Source organism: Canis lupus, chromosome 28, assembly GCF_048164855.1.
Source record: "Canis lupus baileyi chromosome 28, mCanLup2.hap1, whole genome shotgun sequence".
NCBI classification, from domain to species: Eukaryota; Metazoa; Chordata; class Mammalia; order Carnivora; family Canidae; genus Canis; species Canis lupus.
The window spans coordinates 30,278,108-30,303,530 of NC_132865.1; the positions used below are offsets into that span (position 1 = coordinate 30,278,108).

Genomic DNA, 25,423 nt, shown 5'->3' on the forward strand with positions numbered 1-25,423 from the left:
AGGGCCGAAGCGCAGTCGAAAGTGGATGACGGCAGTGGGCAGAGAGCAGCTGAGCCCTGGACTAAGTGGAATTAGCGTGGAAGTTCTGGGGAATGTCTGATAAGGAGTTGTGTGGAGGACAGAGGGGATTTAAAAGAAGTATTTGAAGAACTGTTTGGCTGACTCACATGACAAGCCGTCTCCTCATCCAGCGGGGCGAGGAAGCGACATAAACTCTCCTCGCTCCATCCCCTCATCAATCACTGGCTTTTTAGGAGCACATAACAGAGATACAGTCTATTTTATAACGGATTTCAACAGCATGAGGAATCGTATCTTGGGCGTTTTAGCCCCTGGATTAGGGAGATAAGAGTGGGAAAACCACTTGGATTATGGTTAAGAAAGGAAATGGTTCCCTACGTGCCAGAGCCCTTACTGGTCTAGCAACTCATTTAATCCTCACAGCCCTGCAAAGTACCTATGATCATTACCAGACAGTGAGGAAATCATGGGTTACAGATGGTGCCAGGGTCACAGAGCAAGCAAGCTACAGAGCTGAGGTTCTGTGCGCCAACTGAAAGCCTCCATAGGACACTTGCACTAATGCAAGGAATAGGTTGGGCCTTCAATCACTATTTTAAGTCAGGCTCATATTGATACCTCCGTTGGTAACATATTCCAAGCAATAACCAGATCATTCTGTGGAGCTGGGATTGAAAAAAAGAAAAATCAAAAGTTGTCATCACTGTTACCACTGTCAAATAATTAGGGAAGAGAATTGATAGGATTTTCAACATTTAATTTGTCAAGTTTTTGTGAGATTGGAGTATGTGTCAACAGGATTCCCCTGTTGAAGGGACTGGGGTTAGCTTGCTTGCTTACTGATATCTCACTGAGAGCCCTCCTGAATGTCTTAGTGGTTCCCAAATTTGACAAATGAGTTAGATCTGAGATCCCACTTGTTTTAGCCACTTCTTAGCTGCATGATCTCGATAGGTTATCTAACCTCTCTGAGCCTTAATTTTATCATCTACAAAATATAGATATTAATAGTGCCTGCTGCCTGCCACATGGTCAGCACTTGGCAAGCAAGTTTGATTTTGTGGTTTAATAACTCTCCTCAGTTCATTTTTCCTCATTTCCGAGCTTAAAACAATTGGAAAGCTAATCACTACCAGAGCATTGCAGGAATGTATCTGTAGGAAGAACAGAAGGTGAAATATTTTTCTTGAACCTCTCTCAATAGGCAATAGGGTCTGGGGAGGAGGGTTACCTCCAGGCCATGTTGAGAGTCGTAAGATCCACTTGGCCTACCTCATCTCTCCTCACCTCACCAATACCCGGCATGGATTAGAAATTTGTCCCCTTTTGTGTCACAAGTTGTCACACTGAAGGCAGTCAAACTGAATGAGGCACAGACCCCCTGCTACTTATAAAAAGCTCTTCCGTGCTCTTGCAAAAGCTAAAGGTGAACCTCAATCAACTGGCTTATTTATAGTTTGAAGAGCTATATCCCACCTACTGCCTCGGGGTTTTAATCAGAAGAAAGAACCTTCTTATTGTTCATCTCCCACTGCCAAACCACGCCACAGAGCTGTCAGGACATTTGCCACGTCAGCCCTTTGGAGGTTGCCACAGGTCAGCAATAAGCTGTGACGTCTGAAGAAGCTCGCTATCTCCAGCATATCCATCAAACAAATTACTGCCTGGCATGAGGGGACGAGGAGCAGCTGAATGCCTTCCCAGAAAGAATAGTGAGTGGAAAAGCACCCGTCCCTAAAAACAGATAGATTCCAGGTTGTTTTCTACATTATAAAGTAAATATGACAGTGTCCTTGCTTTCAGAATTGGAAAGGCGAGAAGGTCAAGTACGCTGGTAGAATTTATCTTCCAGTCATTGAGTGCCTGGAGGGATTGGGGGGGACTGATGTGGGAAGCTGTCCTGGGAGCCTGAGCTCAGAGCAGAAATGCTTCCTTTGGACCCCTAGGAGCTCTCACAGAGCTGGGCCACTGCAGCTGTTCAGGATGTTTATTGAGTGCTTGAAGGGATGAATGAGGCTTGGGTTCATTACACAGAAGAACAACAAGTCTGGTCTATTGGTCAGCACCCCAGCTGCTGTTGAATTTGCTCAAACTGAAGTAATAAGTCCTTCTCTGCTTTCTTTCTTCCTACATACTAGGGAACTAGGCAGGCCCTTGACGTTGAGCCTCCAGAATCATTTCAACTTCTCTTGCAGTCACCTTCTTTTTTCTAAAAAAATATTATTTATTTATTTATTCATGAGAGACACACACACAGAGAGAGAGAGAGAGAGAGAGAGGCAGAGACACAGGCAGAGGGAGAAGAAACAGGCTCCATGCAGGGAACCCAAAGTGGGACTCTATCCCGGGTCTCCAGGATCATGCCCTGAGCTGAAGGTGGCGCTACACTGCTGAGCCACCGGGCTGCCCTTGCAATCAGCTGCTTTTCAGCTGCCCTTGCAGTACACAACACTGTACTCAGTACACAGCACTGTACTCAGGCACATTCTTCATTGCCTGAGTCCCCTTAGGATGCATGTACAAGGAATGGCTTACTGTATACCCTGAGCCTCCCAGTGCCTCTTGGCAAGAAGAGGGAGCTGAGGAGAAGGTGTGAAAAATCTTGAATTTGGACTCTGGAGCCACACTACTATTTAGCAACATACCAGTGATTCAGAGTTTGATTGTAAGAGACTTTGGAAACTCAAGTTCAGTAGGAATGAGGCCAAAGCTAGGGCTTAGTGAAAAAGCATAGCATTTCTGTTTAGACAAAACAGGGAAGAATTCCATTTTTGTTATGTATTACCTATACACCATGTAGATCTTTGTGGGTCTGTGGTAAGGATTGGAAATTATATATATATATATAAAACACTTGGCACAAAGGTGCTTAACAAAGGATAGTTATTGACATTGGCATTAGGACATTTTGAGACACTCCTCATCAGGGGTTCTCAAAGTGGACTCCAGCTCCCATAAGGGCTTTGGAAATGTGAAGGTGGCCTTTTCAATTGCCACAGTGCCTGGGAGAGGGGATGCTAAACATTCCACAACGGTCGTCAGCCCTATGCATTTTGAGCAGCTCCAAATACCCATTGTGCCCCTTATAGGAATCACTGCCCCTAAATCTCAGATCCTGTCCACTGTGACTCATTGCACTCATCCACGCATGCGTCCACGACCAGGAAATCCACTCACAGCTTTTCAGAAGCTCTGTGGATGTTCTGAAATATCTAATCACTCAGGGGCTGAGCAATTGGCTCCAGATGTCTCTGGAGCTTGGAATTAGAAGCTCTGAGCCTAAGTTTTCCCATTGATGAGTCATTTAGTTCCTTGATTAGAAAGTATCTTCTCCTCCTCAAACCTCTTCTTTGTCATCTGTCCCTTAGTGATACTCCTCAAATGGTTAATGAACATTAAATCAGAGAATGTACATGGAAATGCTTGTGAACCATAAGGTTCTGTGCAACTGTTGTAGTATATAGATATCCAGTGTTGTGTACTTAATACAATCGACCAGGAGCCAACCTAAGTCTTTTCTCTTTTGAAATCTGATTGGCCCAAGAGGTGCTTGGCTGAACCATACTGGAGCCCAAGGCACAAGAAAAAAAAATTAAAGGTCTTATCCTGCCTTCTTTAAAATTTTGACATTTTGTTCATCATGGATTTTTTTGCATTAACTTTGATTTAAAAATGTCTTTGGACAAAATAATTTATTTTGATTACTGAGTGCTTTGGTTCCCCCTTAAATTTTAAACAGCAAAAAAATGCCACAGTCAGAAACTCTTGTGCTGACCTGGGTCTGAAGTCTTGGCTCAAACTCCCTAACTTTCCATCTAGTTGCTTGCATTCCTATCCAAACCTTTGGCTTTGTTCTGTATGGTGGGGAAAAAGAGCCTACAAGATTCATGGGCTTCGTGGGGCACCTGGGTGCTCAGTGGTTGAGTGTCTACCTTTGGCTCAGGTTATGATCCCGGGGTCCTGGGATCAAGTCCCACATCGAGCTCCCCACAGGGAGCCTGCTTCTCCCTCTGCCTGTGTCTCTGCCTCTCTCTCTCTCTCTGTGTCTCTCATGAATAAATAAATAAAATCTTTTTTAAAAAATTCATGGCCTTCTTGTAATAACTCTATATTCTTGTAGGTAGTAATCAAATCATCCATCAGCCCCCTTCTCACTTGACTAAGTTGCCCTAACTCAGCTGTTCCTTTGGATGCCCCAGCTTCCTGAAAGAACCAACTAATTTTCAACCTGATTGCTAATTTCTGAGCTTTTAAACTGTGAGACACAAACAATACACTGACAAAAGAATGTCCAGTGTCATTTTATCTATTATGACTTTCAGTGCATTTCCAGTTGTTTTTCCCCCCATTTAAGTAGTTGGGGACCAGCTGGTCTACACATAGCACTAAAGGATACTATTGTAGTCTATTGTAGGGCTTTTATTATCTGGATCCTCCTTCTCAAACACCTTTCTTGTAGCCTGAGGATGTAATAAACACTGTAGGGAGGGACACTAAGACCAGGTAATTTCTCAGAGCCAACCAGCCACAACTGAGCTACCCTAGAGCACTTTGAAGCATGGCAACTTGGGGTCTCCGCTGCATTTCTTATACTTTTCCAGGTGGAGGAAAGTTGGTAATGGTTCAAATCCTGTCATTTGGATTTGGAAAGTACATCTTGTGATCCAGTATCCTAGATATTTGCCTGATTGGAGTTTTTTTTTTTTTTTTCTTAAGAAACAATTGCCTTTTGTTGAACACCAACTAGTATTAACCCTATGATCATCATCACCCCCACTTTACAGATGAGAAACAGGATAATAGAAATTTAAGCAACTTGTGAATAATCACATGGCTGGTTAGGAGGCAGCTGGGATATGAAATTGGCTGTTTGGCTTCAGAGTTTCTGTTCTATTCCACCTCTTGGACACCATCAAGTAGGGCAATTGAGGTTAATCCTTGCCACAGCTCCACATGCCAGAATATTATACCCATTTCCACTTAATGAAATGGAGACCCCAGAAAGTAAAATAACTTGACCAAGCTTTACTCTTAGCTTAGTCAAATCCAAGAAAAACAGATGTGCTCCTTTTGGTCACTCTTCCCTCTCTGTGGGGAGGTCATTCATGGCCATATTAGGCTGTATGACCAAGTACAAGTATGGGAACCAGAAAGAAACAAGAAATGGATTTCTTTTTTTATCAGATCTTCAGGAGCAAACTGAGTTCAGGTGAGAAAGATTAAGGGCTCATTGACCAATGGTGTCCCCCTAATACGTCTCCATTATATACCAAGCAGGTGAGCTGAAACGTCAACTCTGCTGACCGGAAAAGTGCCTGCTTTGTTTTATGAATAACTGTGAGTGCTGATTTCATCTAACTCATTTCAATTCAGCCTGGTAACCTCAGGAAATACAGAAACCACATAGCTCTCCGCTGAGGCCCAATTTCTGGAGGAGGCCAGTTTATGCTCGGGGAGCCCAGCGCTCCTGCACTTCAGTTGGCACACCAAACCCAGGCAGACAGAGCCCCCTGTGTACCTCTGGAGGACAGCTCTCCCTACCACTCACCGCTCTGCACTTTTGTTCACGGTGTCTGAGTGTAGATGAATGAGATTTACATAGTTTTAATAAATATTAATAACCATTTTAATCTCAGTAAACCTTTCATATGAGACATGCAAATCACTTCCCAGTCATCTTAGGTGTCCAATGAGAGTGAAGTAATCATTTTGCAAAGCTGTGCCAATTCTTCTAGGCCTTTCGGGCCCCATTTAGGCTGGGTTTGTGTGACAGGGAACATATTTAAAGAGAAACAAAGAAGTACTTAGGACGGGCAAGCAGGCAGACCAGACCCACTGGCCCATTTTCATTTTCAAGTATTGTACTCTTGTCTCTAGCTTTGTCTCTTTACTGTCTGTGCTCGATTATTTTTATAGTGGGATGTTTTATAATATTAATATTAATACTAGAGGCTAATATTTATTGAGTGCTTACCATGTGCCAAACAATGAGTTGTGTTCTTTAAGTGCATTTTTCCATTTGATCCTCCCAACTGCATTATTAAATAGACATCACTATCATCTCTACCTTACAGATGAGAAAACTGAGTCTCAGAGAAGTTGCTTGTCCCAGGTCATATAACCAGGAAAGCACATGACAGCACCTGGGTTCACACTGAGGTTTGTTTGCTTCTAATGATCCTTGGCTGTCAATGGATAGCCTGAGCATTTACCTTCTTGTTGAAATCAAAATATTTGGAACAAATAGTTCTGATAGTTTGAAAAAAATGCCTCAAATAGACCCAGCCTTTGTGGGTTGGGGCGAGGGTGGGAGGAAGAGAGAGAGAGAGAGAGAGAGAGAGAGAGAGAGAGTTACTTCAAAAAGTCTAGTGAATTAGGCAGCTATAAAGTGAATTTTAAAATCCCTTTCCATCCATCCCTAGGATCAGGCTCAATGAGCTTCATATTCATGAGCCATTAGAGCTGAGGTGTCTCAGGGATTACCTAGCTTGAGCTTCTTATTTTACACTTGAGAAAACTATGGAACAGAGGCCTATAACTTTTTCAAGGTTATCATAATCATAAACATTTGGATTATTCTCTCGGAGATTCAAGTCTACTTACTATTACTATGTGTTATTACTTCTTAACCCATTTTGAGATACATATGGACCAAATGCTAATACAAAATAAGATATTTTGCTATGATGTATTTTTTATGTGTAAATCACTACTTAGTGTCTTAGCAGATGGAAGTTCTAGAACACTTACAACAGCAAAGCGCAAATGAAGTCTGCATGATATTCTTCAGAATTATCAAAATTGTCTTATTCCAAAATCCAAAATGTTAATGTGCCATTCTCAAAAGAACAGCTGTTTTCTCTGGCCTAAGACTGATGCCCTATGTTGATGGTTTGTGTTTCTCAGAAGGAATTCTCCTATGGTAGATGGGAGTTAGCCGTTTGTATGTTTGCAAACTGCAGGACAGTGGATTGCACAATAGGCTCTTTCTTGGCAGGGACCTTGTGTTAACAGAGTAGAAACACAGAAAAGCATTCCAGCTCAGGTGCAGAGTTGATGAAACTCTAGAACGATGGTGTTAAAACCCTGAAATACATTTTCAGGATTAAGTTGCCCAACCCCAATTTATCAACCAGAAAACAGCCAGTAGTTACTAAGGTGTCTTACAATATTATCATTTTTAAGAGGAGGAGGAATGATATGAATAAAGGGCCACCCTAGAAATTCCTTTTAATATATTGGGGAGGGATTCTTTGGTGTATATTTTAAAGTTAAACCCATGTCTCCCCAGGCACCATAAACACTTCCATGATGATACTTCTGTGAAAACTAAAGTCACAGGGGAGGTTTTGGAGATTGATCCATGCATTCTTTCTCATTCAGATCAATTGGACATTGTGCTGTGTACCAAAGAGATAAACATGAAAGTGACAGTCTCCTACCCTCAAGGAACTTGTTATCTTGGGAGGAGGAATAAGAAAGAGGACACAAGTAAACACACAATTACAGTAAAATAAGGTTAAGACAACTTGCTCTTGAGTCAGACTATTGGAGCTCCACTCCCAGTCTATATTTCACTAGTTATGTGACACTGAGTGAGTTACTTAATTTCTCAAAGTCTTGTGTCATCAAATGCAACATATGGATAATAATATCTTTCATGAAAAGTTCTCATTGGGTTAAATGAGACAATATAAATACATTTATAATATAAGTGCTCAGTAGAGTATATGGTAAGTATTCCACAATAATAGCTGTAATAGCAATGGTTTTTTAAAAGATTTTATTTATTTATTTATTTATTTATTTATTTATTTATTTATTTATTCATGAGAGACACAGAGAGAGAGAGGCAGAGACAGAGGCAGAGGGAGAAGCAGGCTACATGCAGGGAGCCCGACATGGGACTCAATCCTGGGTCTCCAGGATCACGCCCTGGGCTGAAGGCAGGCACTAAACCACTGAGCCACCCAGGGATCCCCAATAGCAAAGGTTCTTATACCTCTATTAGACATGCTTTAATGGAAATATGAACAAAGGAAGGGCACCTAACTAAGAAGGGTTGGGTTGAGGGGTATATGAAGACTCTTCAGGGAAGAAGCATAAAGATGAGTGTGAATCAATTGGCAGACTGTGTCCAGGATGATCGGAATTGGGAGAAGAGGTGGTTGGTCTCTCCTTTCAATGCCTGATGAGGCAAGTCCAGAGGCTTGGAGGCACAGGGAAACTTCAGCTATTTAAGGCAATGTTTATAGTACCTTCTGCCTGGACCAGAGACCAAAAGGGCAGAAGATGAAGCACAGCAGGAAATATGCAAGGTTTACTTTGAAGGCCTTGCAGGTCACTAAAGAATTTTAATCAGCAGAGTGACATCGCAGAATTTTGGAAAGGTCACTCCAGCTATGATGTAGACTAGAATGGCTTGGAAGAGAGTAGATCAGAGGCAGGGATGCCAGTTAAGAGTCTGTTGTAGAAATTCAAGTGAGAAATGATAAGAACCTAAGCGAAGGCAAGAACATTGGGAGCAAAGAGAGGTGACATGATTTGAGAGGTTTTAAGAAGAAAGGGGAGGGATTTGGCGATTTAGTGGATGTGAAGAGCAAAGGCAAGAAGCAGCTCAGCATGACACTCAGATTTCTGGCTGGAGAGACTGGAGAGATGGAAAGGCAGATATAGTTGGGGAAGATGGTGAGTTCAGTTTGGGACATATTGAGTTTGTGGTTTCTTATAGGATTTTCAGAGAGAGATGCATTTCTGGCACTCAGAAGAAATATAGGATATTAAAATCATGGAGAGGATCCAAGCAATTATTTATGTGTTGAAAACACTTGATTTAAAGCCATCTACTGAATCCATTTTTGTTGTTTTGGTTGTTAGAGATGAGAACACGAAAGACAGAATATATGGTTCTTTTAGAAGACAAGCTTTCAACTTTATTAAAATAAATGACCCACTCTGATGAATAGAATAATGATTTCAAAGGTGTCTTACAATCCTACACTGTGATTCTATTGTTCCAAACTACCACCATGAATCTGGAATTGCCTTTTGATGACAGTAATCTTGTGGCCTTAAACCTTCCTTTGTGGCTGTGTGGACTGTATTTTTTTTTATATGAAAGCTCACTAATCACAAATTTTTTGCATTTTTTAAAAAATGAAAGCCATATAGCACCAAACATGCAGTAAGTATGCTTATGAAAAAGAAAAACCAAGTAAAGACACTATCTACATTTACCTACTCTGATCCCAATTGGCTGCAAACAGCAGAAGAATCTTCCTGCCGTAGTGATCACGATTTTCCAGCACTCCAGGGAACCCGTCGATGAGAGCCCTCTTAATGCCAGGATCATCAGCCTTGAAGTTTTTGAACATGTCCAGGTTTAGCTGGCGGTACTGAAAGTACTGGGCCAGGAGTCTAAAGGCATCTGCTTGGTGAAACTTCCTGGCTCGGAGAAATCTCAGGATGAAGGCATCATCTGTACGTAAAAATCCAATGTCAGGCCTGGTGATGATCATGTCCCTGACTTGCTGGATATCCTGATGTAAAACATCTGGGTTTTCATTCAGTTCCAGGCGAGCTTTCTCTATAGTCTCTGGACTGAGTCCAGCCTGTAAATGGGTCATCTTGGCCAAATCTCCTTTCCAAGTGCTTAATTTCTGGTATTTTGAAAGAAGGGAGACTGGTCCCATTCACCTGATGGTCTGCTGAGATCGGGGCCCATTCAATGGGTTTTTTACTACCAAGCTGCCACTGAAACAGACAGATAGAAGGTCCTCTTTCTGTTCTCCGAGAGCAGTAGGACATTCAGGTCTTACGTGGTGATGGCCATCCAAAAAAGAAGCAAAACTGAGACCATTTCTTACTGCAAAACAAATGCACACAAGAGAGACAAAACAGTGATGATACAAAGTCTGGGCAAATTAACTGGAACCTAGATAGAAAAGCAGTATTGTGCTGTGGGTTTGATTAGATTAGGTGTCCAAAGAGCAAAGGGTGAATGATATTTAAAATCATGCAATTGGCAGAATTTAATTGTTGACAGCCTGTATGCATAAGATGCAAATATTTGAAATATATTTGGGAACTTGTTAGTCACACTGACCAGTTAACATAATAGTGTATGGTCAATGAGTAATAGATTCCTCTTTCATTAATTATTCTAAGAAACAGTAGAAGAGAGAAAGATCCCTCTCTGCTACAGCATGCTTTATGGGGCTATTCACAGGCCTAGAAATTATGGCTGCTGTACAATTTATTGCTCTCTGATAGCCTCTTTTCTCAAACAGAAGTACCTTTCACAGAAATACTCCTGCCCCCCCACCTTTTTAAAAGGCAGTCATTTGCATCTTAACAATAAAAAGAGACTGTTAAAGGTCATTCTATCCTAACCCCACAGGTACCTAATTATTCAAAACTGAACTAACAGCGGCTGGGGGAAGGGGGGAAGGGCAGTCGCCTTTTGGCTGGAAACCTGATCTTCCATAATCAAATTCAACAGCGATGAGAAAGGATGCTCACATGTGGATGTTACAAGCGGCTTTATCATTTGCCTTTGTTACTCTTCCATAGGAAAGGCAAAGGGACTTGAAACCCTCGATGCCTCCCTGCTGTGCCAATATCCATACAGGCTTACAAAGCCTCCCATTTTATATAATTTCCCTGTTGTCCCGATATATCATTTTACTAACAATAATGATTGTCTGAATCTCCTCAGATCCATCTCTTATGGCTTCTACACTACAGAGGAGCCCTCATATTACTTGCATCTTTCTCATTTTAAATATAAATGCTCTTGGACATCTGTTTGGTCCAACCTGGAAGTTGCAAAAATCAGAAGCCATACTAGGTGTAAATGAACTTGGAGCCATCTATTTTTTCTTTCCTAGCTTTCCTAGGTCAACGGTATTAGCAATGAGAGGCAGAATATTTATTCATGACCTAATTATTATTGGTACTGTTTCATCATACGAAATGATTTAAAAGACAAAATTATTCTTCTGTTTAATTTAGAACTACCAGTTAGTTCTTAAGGCAGACCGTCAGCTCACACGTTTCTGTTTTGTACTGTGATGTGGGGGGACATAAAGAACAATTCAGGTAACTGGCATTCATTTTCAAGATAATGAAATAATAGAAATTTTGTGTATCAAATGTTGGCTGTGTACAATAATTTGTAAGAGAACAGCATTTAGCTCTGTAACATGTGAAAATGAGAAATAAAACAAAGTCTTGATTTTCACTGATTTTAAGGACTTAGAATGGTAATTGGAAAATAATGCTATTAACTATTCCTGGGATTGGAAGAAACTTCCAAATCCATCTAGCCTGATGTTCATCTGCTATTAAAATTCCCTATCTAGCAGCTTACCACACCCATTCAGAAATTCCCTTGTTGGATATCTCCTCTTCCACTTCACCCCAACACCCACAGCAATATCTCTTTACTGCTCCCAACAACCAATTGAGCAGGCTGATCATATAATTTACCATCCAAATTTAGACATGAGGGGGCACTTATAATAATAATAATGCTGGAACAATAGCCATAAACTAGGACAGTTCTAAGCAAACCCTGACAGATGGTCACCCTACAGTGAATGATCATTTTGTTCCTATATGCCATAGACACATCTCCGTACTCTTTATGGGTGAACTCTATCAGTATTTGATATTGATGACTTCATCCTTTTTAGAACTCTCTCTCCTGGGATGCCTGGGTGGTTCAGCAGTTAAGCATCCGCCTTCAGCCCAGGGCGTAATCCCGGAGACCCGGGATCAAGTACCACATCAGGCTTCTTGCATGGAGCCTGCTTCTCCCTCTCCCTCTGCCTATGTCTCTGCCTCTTTTTCTGTGTGTCTCTCATGAATAAATAAAATCTTAAAAAAGAAACTCTTTCTCCCATTCTCCCATTCACTTTCTCTGACTCCAGATTTTTCTCTCAGCCTTGTTGACTCCTGTTGTCTTCTCTTTCTGTGAACACTTCAGTGTAGTGTTTCTAGGACCTTGTCCTGTGGTTTGCCACCTTACATGTAATATAATTTCTGTCTATAGCTCTCTCCTAGTCTTCAGGCTACATACCAGACCTCCTTCTCAAACCCCACATAAATGTTCTCTATCCACCATGAACTCAATATGCTTAAACCTGAACTAATCATAGTTCCTCATCCTGAATTTGCTCCTCCATCTCCATCTCTTAGTGACTGATGTCATCTTCTATGAAGTTTCCCATTCTAGAAACCTGTAAGTCCACTATTACTCCACTTTTTCCTTTACCACCCAGTTCCAGACAATTACTTCCAGAATATTTCTTAAATCTGCCCATTTTTTTCCATCTATTTTCACTGTCTTTGGTCACATCAGTCCTTGTCTGTTTAGCCCTGCAACATTCTCTCAATGGCTCCCTTGCTGCCAACCCTACCCTTCTCCGGTGCATTCTCTGTATTGTCATTGAAACCTGCTCATGGGCAGCCCCGGTGGTGCAGCGGTTTAGCACTGCCTGCAGCCGAGGGCATGATCCTGGAGACCCGGGATCAAGTCCCATGTCAGGCTCTCTGTATGGTGCCTGCTTCACCCTCTGCCCGTATCTCTGTCTCTATGAATAAATAAATAAAATCTTAAAAAAAAAAAATTGAAACCTGCTCATGTCATTCCTTGATTGACATTGGCCAATAGCTGTCAATTGTCCCGGGATAAAGTATAAAACTACATAATAATGTTTCCAAGACTCTTCACCATCTGGTCCCTATCTCTCTCCAGATTCACCACCTGGCCATGCAGCCACACTGAGCCACTTGAAGCTTCTCCTAACATCTGTGGACCTTGACAAAGAATGACCACTGATGAACTCCTCTTCACTCTTGAGAAGTCATCTGGACACCATTTTCTCTAGGAAACCCTCACTGACTTTCACAGGTCACTAGCCATCCCAATCATTTCCAATGCCCCAATCACATCATTTCCTTGCCATCTCCCTCTCTCCTTCTTTAGTCTGAACTCTTGCATAGAAGAGCTGGAGCTCACTCATTTGTGTGTCCCCAGTACAGTGCCTGACCCACAGAGTGTCACCTGTATGAGTAGAAGGACTTTGTTGTGTTCACCATCTATCCTCAGTGCCGAGAACAGTGTCTACCACAGAGTAGATGCCCCAAAATATATAGAGAGTATATGAATAAAGAAAATAGTCAAATCATTGTTTCAATCAGTGAATGGTTTCCCCTTCTCTTGGGCGCCTCTGGAACTATTTTCCTTAAATTACAGTGTTGCAGCTGACTTTTAATTTTCCAGGAGAATTTAGCCTAGGCACAATGTACTTCAGATCATTGCCTCTCTGAAGCATGCTGGGTGATGTTCACAGTTCCAAGCCATGGCACAGGATACTTAGAGCACAAATCGTAGCAATAGCTTTTCCCCTTCAGAAGATTTAAAGGTTCTGGGAGCAAGTTACATACCTTTACAGTTCAGGGAACTCGACAGCGTTTCTGAGATCAATTACTACAGGTTCAAGGGGAGAGCTGAGATTGCATTTTTCATGACCCACTTCCACACATAGCTATGCTTCCAATCTATAATATCTCAAATAAATTTGCTTCAATTTACATCTTTATTCTGTCCTCAGTATACAGTAGAATCTTCTGGGGAGAACACCCAAGCTAGGGTCACTTTGGATGAAACAGATATTTTCCATTAGAGGCAAACGCTTAGTTCAGAACTCTGAATAATTTGCTATTTAAATAACAACTTTAATTGATAATATAGGGATCCCTGGGTGGTGTAGCAGTTTGGCGCCTGCCTTTGGCCCAGGGCGTGATCCTGGAGACCCGGGATCGAATCCCACGTCAGGCTCCCAGTGCATGGAGCCTGCTTCTCCCTCTGCCTGTGTCTCTGCCTCTCTCTCTCTCTCACTGCGTGCCTATCATTAAAAAAAAAAAAAGATAATATATTTCTTAAGAATTTATTTATTTATCATGCAGACACAGAGAGAGAAGCAGAGACATAGCCAGAGGGAGAAGTAGCCTCCCTGCAAGGAGCCTGATGAGGAACACTGTTCCAGGACCCCGGGATCACGACCTGAGCCAAAGGCAGGTGCTCAACACCCAGGTGCCCCTAATGGATAATATTTAAGGCTAAAAATGCTATACCATTCAAGAATATTCTCTAGGATGCAGAGTTTTCACTTGACTGTCATCTTTTGTTCATGTGAAGGACTTGGTTCTCATTCAATTTTTCTGAATTGGTCAAACAAGTATGAAAAGATACATCATACTTGGTATCACATGAAGAAGTAGGAGTGGATTTCTGTCCTACTGGAATGAATAGTAATAATAGCTTTACTTTATTATTTGTTATAACTGTATTTATTATGTCCCACACACTTACATACTATCTATTTATATATTACATTATTTGATCTTTAGAACAACTGTATGAAATGAATGTATTATTGTCCCCATTTTTCAGATGAGGAAAGTGAGGCATAAAGAGGTTAAATGAGTTTCTCAAGGTTATACAGCTACTAACCAGCAGAAATTGGATTTAAGACCAAGTAATCTTTCTCCAGTCCCATGCTTTCTCCTACTGTGCTGTTCTGCTTCCTAGGTACAGCAAAGAGCTATGGGGCCTTCAGCAAGTCACCTTCCCTCTCAGAAACTTACTGTCCTTTACTAAAATTCCTTCTAGATTTACTGTTCTGTCAACCTAAACATGCTGAAGCTGCTCACAGACATTCTTGGGTAGCTTAACGTCAAGCTTTACAGATGTTCAATCTAGTTCTTGTTTCTTCATCGCTAGAGGACTGAAGTTATTTAAGAATCTAACTGTCTATGCTTTTTCCAGCCATCACAAATGTTTGCTCTTCTTTCGTGTATTTTCCCCTCGACTAAAATGCCAGATCAAAGATCCTGCCATTCTATTTGAAAGATTGATACTTTGCCATACCTCGCAGAGTGCCAAGCATGATCTGGTCACTGAAATGTGCTTGATAATCAAAAGGGGGCACTTTAGGCAGATTCATATGAGTGAGTCCCAGAAATCATCTTTCTCGTTGTTTGGGTCTCAAATGATTCTTTATGTAGAGATTGTTACAAATACATGGAGAGTAACTTACCACACCCTCTGGGGTGCCCAAGGTAGAAGCAGCTAACTTCTGCTTCTAATGCATGCTTTTTCTAATGAACTAGAAATTGAAATATTAGTTGTGCTTTGTGTGAGAGAGAGGAAAGATGAGTCTTTATGTCACAATATTTGAAATCATGGTATCCATAGATTCAAGATTCCCACTTCATCTCAAGTTCGCATTAGAAGAAACCTATTTGTATATTTCCCCTTATACAGAATTCAGTGTTGGGGTGCCTAGATGGTTCAATCAGTTAAGCATCTGAGTCTTGATTTCAATTCAGGTCATGATCTCAGGGTTGTGAGAGCAAGCCCTGCATCGGGCTCTGGGCTCAGTGGGAAGTCTGCTTGAGATTCTTTACCTCCTCTACCCCTCTCCTGCATGCTCACTCTCTCTCTGTCAAATAAATAAATAAATCTTTTTAAAAAAATCTAATATTAAGAAGGTGTATTTGTGTACACACACACACACACACATACACACACATCCTAGTACTTATGAACTAAGGAATCTATGTGGAAAAATAATTTTAGAAAATACAATAGTTCAAATGAAATAGATTTTGGTTATTTTATAATCTATTATTTTCATTTATTTCATTATCTTCAGAACACACATTCATTAGATATAGTGGGAAACAATCAGACTAAAATAACCAGACCTTGTCTACAGAATATGTATGTGAGTATGTATTATTTCAAGGCTTTTTACATCAATTATCTTTCTTCATTGTTACAACAATCCTGCAATAGGTAGAATAAGAAGAATTCCGGAGGAGATGCTGAGGATCACATGAAATGCTGTAGGTAAAAGTACTTTGGAAATAAAAAGCTGCATTTTACATTTACTGTAATCTTGTTAATATCATAATTTTGTTGTTTCCAGGTAAAAAAGAGATTGAGTCTTAGAACAACTAAGCACTTGTCTTAAAGTCAAATAATAAACTGATGTTAAAAATTGGGGGAAGAAAACAAATATTCATTGAATACTCATTATGTACCTACAGCTTTGATGTTCTATGATCTAATCTCTACACCAAACTTTAAGCTGGGTTATTAATTATTAAATGAAAGGATAAATCTGAAATTTAGATAGATTAATTATAGCTAGAAGAATGAAGATTCACATCACAGCCTACCTGACCTAAAGCCCATGTTCTGTCAATGACCTCGCCCTGCCTCTCAGCATAGGTCCTTTCTCTACACCACCCTGGATACTCATGCCCTCACAATGACTCATTCACACAACAGGCACACACCCTCACCCCATCAGTCCCAAAGAAGATCATTTAAAGGATGTTGTAAAATTGGCCAGATTTGGGGAGGAACAAGTATGCTGTTGTCATGACCAGAAAGATAAAATCTATAAAGCTTCAATCTTGTTTGAAATATCAAAGAACATCAATAAATAATGAAAATACCTAAAATATTTATTGCTTTTGGATATTTTTAGTAATGCAAAAGAATAATTTTGAGTACACATCAATTTAAACTAATACAAATATAAAATGAGAAACTATACCCATATTTGTTTTATAAGAAAAAAATGAAAAATGAATCTGAGGGATAAAACATTCCACATTAAAGTCTAATCAGCGACCTCCTCCATTGGTAAGTATGAAAATTATGTCCCCAAATTATAAATGTATATTGAATAGGTTAACCCCTATAGCTCTTCATCTTTCTAAAATCTTACTTCAAAATTTTTAACTGAATATGTTTTTCCCCTATGAATGCTGAAAGGAATTTTTATACTGAATGAAATAAAAATAGACCAAAATTGCTGATACATCTAGACCAAAATTGAAAATCACAACGAGCAAAAATCTTTTTTTTAAAGCACAACTGTATTTGAAATCTTTCCTGAAAGATGATATGCTCCTTTGACGCCAGTAGTACCTACATTTAATCCTCGGATGTTAGTTGTTCGCAACATTCTTTGGTGCCAACCAGAAAAGTCTTTTTTTCCAAATGATGAATTTGAAATTGACCATTAGGGCATGTAGGACTTCTCTGCATAAGTACTGGCAAAGGAGCATAAATCCTGTGAGTGACAAATTGGTTCCCAGTCCATCGGCATTCTATCAAACATCACCCAACTTGCAGATGTGAACCAGCTATACCGGGGGCAGGGAGAGAATTCTAGAAGGATAAAGGGGAGACCTTTAATCATCTGAAAGTGTAGTCTGACCAGAATTTAGCCCCTGGCTCACAGTCAAATTTCCATCACCTTTAACTCAGTCCTAGCCCAGGGCTTACCCTTGCCACATAAATATTCATTGTGTCAATTCCCTTGGCACCCTTTAGAATAGCAACTAAGCACAGTCATCTGCTCCCATTTGTTCTTGCTCTTAAGAAAGATGAAAAGTAAATTGGAATGAGTTCCATCAGAATAAAGACACTGAGAACTTCTACCCCAAACCAATGCTAGATCAGAATTAGCAGTCTGGGACTCTGAAGATGGACCTTTTGACAGAGGATTGTGTTTTGTCTCCTAGAACAACCTACACAATTTTTATTCTTTTAGTTTGCTTTGGGGCAAATAATACAAGGATTTGAAGGAAAAGACAACTTGCAAGGAAGGCATGGGATTTTTCTGCCTCCTTACTGTAGAAAAATATTTAGTTGAAGTAGTGTTTACTTTATACCTCACTGTATTTTAAATAAAGACAATCTACAGGGAAAAATTTATTGAGACATAGAAAATTAGACTAAAATGTCTTTCTATGCTATTAAACTATCCCCATAAGGAGTCACTGGCAGTCAATGCCTCCATTTAAAATTTAATTTTAGTTGTGCTTCTTAGGAGTGTCAGTGGGATGTGGAAGGAAAAAATAAACATGTGACTCTGTCATTCAGGGAAGAGGGCATATCTCTAAGAACAGACTCTTTAGAGGAAGAGGATCTAGAGAAATGGAAGAAAGGCAGGGGTCCCCTAAAGATGGCCACTAAGTCCACTTGTCCTCTTTTCCTCTCCATATTTTCCCCATCATGTTGATGTGACTGGGACCCTTCTTCTGGATGTGGTTAGGCACATGATGTCAGCCACAGGCATCCAAGTTAAGAAAACTGCCCAGTGAAGGTGGAACATACGGTATACATGGGTGAGATGGGAACAAAAGGGGTTTTTGTATAACTTGCTCCTCAACTACAGCTATGATTTCTCAGCTATGAGGGCCTCAAACTTGGAATGGTTTTTGTTTTGTTTTAGTATGTGTATCATTATTTACTAATTAGACATTAGGTGGGAATGTTTAAAAAGAAGGAAAGCGTTTGTTCTCTTTGCTGCTCATCAGCAGCATCCAGGGACTAATGTTGGGAGTATAGGATATGTGTACTCACCCAGACCAGTGGAATGGGTACCAGAATTCCTGGGCACTTTGTATGCACATTGTTTGGGAAGCACTGCTCTAGACTATTCACAGTGAATCAAAAGGGTGGGAAAGGTAAGTTAATTATCTCTGAAGTCAGAGCTCACACTGTGGACAGCTCACTCCTTTGGTATACTAGTACTCATTAAAAGTTTATCAGATTACTCCATTAATTGTTTGCACACATGCTTGCGTGCTCTATATGTCAACAAAAAGCAATGAAGAAAGGAAGGAATGGGGGAAGCAAAAATGCTCAGAGAAGAGAAGGAGAAAGAGAAGGGAGGAAAGGAAAGAGAAGAGAATCTCATGTGTTTTTTTCTCTTTAGTTGGCCACACATCAAACTAGAGGTCTCTTACTTATAAAACCTATATATAACGTGAGCACCTTTGCCATTTCTAGGCCCACAATTTCCCTTCCTCCAAAACTACACAATAATGAACACTGAATACACTATGTACTTGGCACATATAAAGATTGGAACTTTATGTATGGCATCTGAACAGTAATAGTAGCTGAATTGACATGATGTTATTTCATGGAGAAGGAATAGAGAAAGTTGGTTTTGCATAATATCTATGAATTGGTTCTATGGCTAAAAGGGTCCAGAAGACAAAAGCAATAATCTCAAACACATATAGGGAAAATTCCTGCTGACTCAGAAGTCAGGAAGAAAAAAAGATTATAGAAAATTAGCCTCCTACACAGAAAATTTTCTCTGATACTCTCTGTCATGCAATAACATGTCCATGAAAAGGGAGAGGATTGGGTTACCTGGCCAGAGAAGATATGATAAAGGGCTGTGAGGGTGCATCAGAGGTAGTGAAGAACAATGAACTTATTAACTGAATAAATTAAAGGGTTTTTGGGGGGAAGAAAGAAGAGTCACCAGTTGATTTACACATCCATGAAAAATCAAACTGAAGAAGACAAACTTCTGTTAAGCAAACTTGGATAGAAAAGTAAGCATGGTTCTCTCTAGAGTGACATAACTTTTGGGATTGATGTTAGGGGATTGCAGACTTGAAGTAATTCACCTTGTGGATCTTCTTCTGAAACAAATTTATTCCAGTGAAATCTGGATAAAATGAACAATAATTGAAATAATAAAAATTTGGGAGAAGGGTGAAATGTAGGGAAAGATCTCCTTGGCAATGTTCTAGGCCGATGATATGCAACCAAACTTCATATTTTATATACTCATTTTGCTGTGTTACCTCCTGTCTCAGTCACCATATAATGGGAAAGAAGAGAAAATCCAAGTCTGAATCCATTAACTAAGGATGACTCTGCTTTGAGGAAGTGTGTAAAGTCACGAATAGACTTTGCAGGGTTAATAAGGTGCTCTTTGGTAAAGCTTGCAAAAGTGAGCAGACACCACTAGTTCTGAAGAGTTCCTGATTCTTCCTTTTGGGAGATAAAAATTTACCAGTTTTACACTCCATGATTCTGAAGGAATGTGCCCCTCTGGGAACATGTTTACAAAAGTGTATAATACCACTCTGATGGAAAATATGTTTTTGATTCACCTTTAAATCCATTATAAAAATGCGAAAGTCATGTTAATGAAAATTTGGAAAAAGTAAAATAGCCCTTAATAGAAAAGACAATAGAAGAAGAAGCCAGGATAGTAGCACTCTATAAAAATTAATAAGCCTATCATAATATTTCATCAAAGAAAGTCATCACTTCTGAGACAGATGCCTGTAAATCTCACCAAAGCAGCATTGTTTTGAAATTTCCCCAACCTCAGAAAATTGTATTTAGCATAGGAAGACGGCAGCATTGGAGACAGTGGATTCCTGGCCTGGGTTTCTGGTTTGAAGCAGCTACAACTGGCAACATGTACACTTTAAAAAATTATCTGGGATGAACCACTATTTGCAAGCAGATAAGGGAATACTAAGAATCTTGTTTCTTTGGGACTTGAGGGGTCTTGTGAACATTACCAACCTAAGGATGGTACATATGAGCAAATTTTCTTCTTCTCTAAAAACCATTTCACTAGATACTTTCACTAGTTTTCTCAGTTTGAGTTCAAAAGTGAGTGAATTTTAGAGGCAAATCGAATTATGCCAATGTTTATGTAATTAATAGCAGTAAGTAACTTTTGAAAAAATGCAACTATCCCTCATTCCAGAAGAGTATTTGGTGTAAATTTTTCTTCAAAACTTTTTTCAGGAGCTACTTGTTCATGACTGTTTTTTTATTTCTGACAAAATTAGTGAGCCAGTTTAGACAAAACTTGCTTTACTGACTCTTTTTCTTTTTAAGGAAGTAGAATAAATGTACAAGAGTGAATTTTAAATGAGGCTTTTCTGTGCTCTGGTTTAAACTTGTTACATGTGACCTGACACCATTCTTCTATGAAAATGTGATTCATCTCATTTTTAATTAAGATGTTAATTTTATGAAAAAAAAAAGCAACCCACACCACCCACCCAACACTTTGCTGTTCAGTAATGATTAATTAAATGGTTACTCATTGAAATATTTTTATTTATGACAAGCTCAGGTACTTATTTTCTGATGTTTGTCAGCTCTTATAAAATAGATGATCCTGGATAAATTAAAGAGGTGCTATGACTTGGGTTTGGACCTTCAAGATATTTGAAAGATGTTCCAACTTCCCTTCAGCTAAGATAGAAAATGATGGCACTCTAAAACAGAGCCTCGCAGAACACAGTTATATAAAATGCTTTTTCAATTTTTGCACTCTATTACCCTTTACTATTATGGGAAAATGGTGTTATCGCCTGATTACTGAGAAAGCACACAAAAATCTCGCTTTCCAAATCCGAGTCAGTCCTTGACTAGTGATGAACAAAGACAGGCCATCTGCTCTGAATATCATTACTACTTTGGCCTTTTGGGCAAGGGGTCTATCCTCTCTCCTTCAAGGAGAGGTTTAAGATTGGAAAATTGAAATAAGTAGACAGGAAGAGACATTTGAGCAAATAGCACTTTCCAGTGAGAGCCACATTTGTTAGGTCACCAATCACCAATATTTTAATTTTTACTCTGGCTACAGAGTTAATCTTTGGGTTCTTCATTTTACAAAACATTTCAGTAAAAAACTTAATTCCAGAGTTTCTGTAATAAACGCTTAGGAAGGAAAATTGGCGTGTGTGGGTGAATATGAGTCATCAGTCACCCCCACCCTGCTTCCTGGTGATTCTCCATTGGAAAACCAGAAACATGGATTGAGCTTACATATCTCTTTTACCGGAATAACGCTACACCCCAGGCCATGTTAATTTCCTGAACTACACAGCCCCTAATCTGCTGAAAGGCAGCTGGCTAACTGCTGGTGTCTGGCAAGTGCCCCATCTGTCCCCCTGCCCTGGGTCTCTCCGTGTCCTGGCTTCACTTTCCCTTTCTCTCAAGCAGGCGTCTCTTTGTTTTCAAGGGTGTCGTCCACCTGAACTTTCCTTCCTGTGCCTGAAAACTTGGGTTCTTTTGCTCAACCCTGCGGACCTCGGGCTTTGTCTAAGTGACAAGACACAGTTGTGTGGACTGTAGTCACGGCGCTGGTGATGGTGGAGAGCATGACGGTGATGGTGGAGAGATGGGGGTGCTGATGGTGTGAGGGAGCGCAGGCTGAGCGGGCGCCGGGAGCAGGAGGATGGACCGCGGAGGCGTGGAAAGTGGGGTGCGGAGGGATGGAGAGCGGAGGGATTGCGGATGGGAGCTGTCCGCGCACCCGAGTGCTGAATCGCCGCAGCCATGGCATCGCACGAGCTGGGGGGAAAGGCGGGGAGGCGCTGCAAATACAGAAGGTAGAAAAGAGGCAACAAATACCTTCACACAGCCGCTCAGCCTTGCTTTAGGAATGTGTTTCTGCAGGTGTCCTCGTTGCTGAGCTGAGTGGGTGAGATCCCCTATTCTGGCAGGTTCGGGCTCAGATTTCTCTAGAAAGCTGTGAATGAGAGCCCCGGCTCCACGGGGCTGTGATTTTGGTAGGAGGCGTGTGCGCCGGAGACTCGGTCCTTCTATACCCAGCCTGGCTTTCCCCTGGGTCCTAAAGGCCTCCTCACCGCTGCTCTTCCCCGTTCCATCAAGACAATACCAAGAATTAGTGTGATTTTGTAACATTCGGGGCAAAGAGTAGCCGAACCGTCACTCCTCACCCCCACCAACTACCACCAATCTTAAAACCAGAATCTTTCAAACAGATCAATGCAGCCCCTGAAACAGACCCGTGTGCGTGTGAGTGTGCGTGTGTGTGTGTGTGTGTGTGTAAATTTAACAAATGAAAAAGAAAGTATCACAGACCTAGGGGGGAAAGCAAGGATTATTTTATTAACAAAAGGTCGTGAGAAAATGAACAATTTGGAAAAGTCTCAAATTAAGCCTCATTGCACCAAAATTAAATATGCAGAGATTAAAGGACTAAATAAAAAAGTAAAATTATTTTTAAAAACAAACTAGAAGAACATATGAAATATTTTACTGATAGAGGAGCTTTTTTAAGCTTTTTTAAGAGGAACAGAAGCAACCACCGCACCCAAAGATCAATAAGATCGAATGCATAAAAATACTTTCAAGTGCAAAAATATTGAAAGGATAAATATAAATGACTATTTGGAAAAATTTCAACAACTATATCTTTCATATGGAAAATATCTCATATATCAAAAGAAAAACACTAATGGCTTAAGAGGAAACAGGAGAAAGAGCAAGTTACAAAGAATTCCCACTAAGGAAAGGTGGATGCATAATAAATATATTTTAAAAAATCAACCTCACCAATAAATAGATATATACATAATTTAAAATGGCACCAAGGTGCAGTTTTGGTGGATGTTTTAAGTCTACTTAATGTCTCAGAATGTTATAATAGTATCAATACTACAATAATAGTAAGAAAATGTAATCTTTGTATAGGTCTATTTTGAAACATACATCAAGTATCATAAAATACACATGCATATAGACTAAGTGATTCCACTTTATGCATCTTCTGCTGAGGATATAATCAAGTATGCAAATAAAGATTTATGTACATTAATTTATAATCATAAAGTTTGTCAAAAATAATAAAAACATTAAAATTATATATAGCCTATAGTATTTGCAGCTATTAAAAACATATTTTTGAAAACTGTTAATAACAAAGAAAAATGCTCAGAAAATGGTAAAGAAAAGTAAGATACCAAATACATTAATCTCCTCTTGCCCCAAATATCAAGTTGGTACATTCATAGGGTAGCATGATGAAACTATAGGTAAATTTGTTTTCTATCAAGTTGGACAATTTTATTTTCTTCCTTGTATTTATTTAAAGTTTCATAGTTAATAAAAAAAGAAAATTTATGAAATAGTTTAAAGGAATCTTTTTAGCCTATATTTCATGGAGAGTTTAAAGTTATCAGAATTGTTCCAATTCTCATGTAGCATTATATATTTATTTACATACCTGTTTACTGTGTCTCTTTTCAGCAGAAATTAACACCATGTGGTAGAAATTTTTCTTTTTTTTTCATGACTGCTTCTCAAAGCATCTAGAAGTGTGCTTGGAACATAATAGGAGTCAATAAATATTTGTTGAATAGAAGAATAATGAATGAATGAATGAATGATATAAGCCTCTCACAAATAGATGTATTTTAAAATATTTCATAGTTATGAATTTCATATAGAAATTTATGCAATAAGGCATAGCGCACCCCCAAATGATCTGAGGCTGCTGCTGGATTTTGATCACAGATAAACAAGCTCAATTAAAGGGCATCTTCTGAGATATACCTAACCATGGACATGACTTGCAAAGTAGCACCAAATGTGAATTTTTCAAAAGAAAAGTTTTCTCTAATTTCCTCTCTAATACTCTTTATTTCTTCTTGATCTCAATCCTTTTAAAAGCTCTGTGATGTCTGAGAAGTTAATGCTAATTATTCTGTTTTTCTTCCTCCTTTTCTCCTTTCTATAACCACTTAGAGAAATATAAACCAAAATCAAGCCCAAGACCTAGGTGTTTCATAAGCCTATGATTTAAAAATCCCTTTTCAAAGTTGAAAATGAATTTGGATACCTCTGCTCAGCTGGAGATCCCTTCCAGTTTTTCTTCACTGTCAACTGTGACTTTTGAATGACATCAGTGATAATCTCACTAATTTTATTTGTATCTTCTAAGCGGTAAAAAAGAAAAAAGTCACACATACGTGTGTGTATGTGTGTGTGTGTGTGCATGCTCTTTCTTTGAGAAATCTTTTTTTTTTTTTTTTTAATTTATGTACTTATTTTAGAGAGAGAGAGAGCGGGGAGGAGGAGCAAAAGGAGAAGGAAAGAGTCTTAAGCAGACTCTGTGCTTTAGCCCAGATCCTGAGGTGGGCCCAGCTCAATCTCATGACCCTGAAATCAGGACCACAGCCAAAAACAAGAATCAGATGCTTCACTGACAGAGCCACCCAGGTGCTCCTAGAGAAGTCTTTGTAAAGGAAAGCTATCCTCGCTGATACGAGGCTGAGACATAAACCCAGAATCCTCCTGCCTGATCATGTGATAAGACCACCTACATAGGCAGAGTAATCACAAAAGCTACTCGCTTCCAGAATATAGTCTCTTCCAAAGTTTTTTTAAAACAGTTTTAAGGGGATCCCTGGGTGGCTCAGCGGTTTAGCGCTGCCTTTGGCTCAAGGAGTGACCCAGGGGTCCAGGGATCCAGGGATGGAGTCCCACGTCAGGCTCCCCACAGGGAGCCTACTTCTCTCTCTGCCTGTGTCTCTGCCTCTTTCTGTATGTCTCTCATGAATAAGTAAATAAAATCTAAAAAAGAAAAAAAACAGTTTTAAATTTTACTTTTAGTGATCAGAATGAAAAAAAAATCATCACTTTTAGTGATCATTAGAACAGATATGCTTGCTATATTAAAAGGTCTGCCTCTTCCCAAAGTGCCAGTTCAAAGTGTATCGTTTT

General features: G+C 39.8%; 1 protein-coding gene across 1 annotated transcript in view; it reads right to left on the reverse strand.

Annotated features, from left to right (window-relative positions):
- CLVS1 (clavesin 1) overlaps window positions 1–22,488 on the reverse strand; it is a 175,033-nt gene extending 152,545 nt beyond the window's left edge. The window contains exons 1-2 of the mRNA XM_072804525.1: window positions 22,307–22,488; window positions 9,259–9,886 (exon numbers count right to left, since the gene is read on the reverse strand). Of these exons, the coding sequence (XP_072660626.1) occupies window positions 9,259–9,713 (455 nt within the window). The 5' untranslated portion in view covers window positions 9,714–9,886; window positions 22,307–22,488. The remainder of the gene's footprint in view (window positions 1–9,258; window positions 9,887–22,306) is intronic.
- Window positions 22,489–25,423: the final 2,935 nt, after the last annotated feature.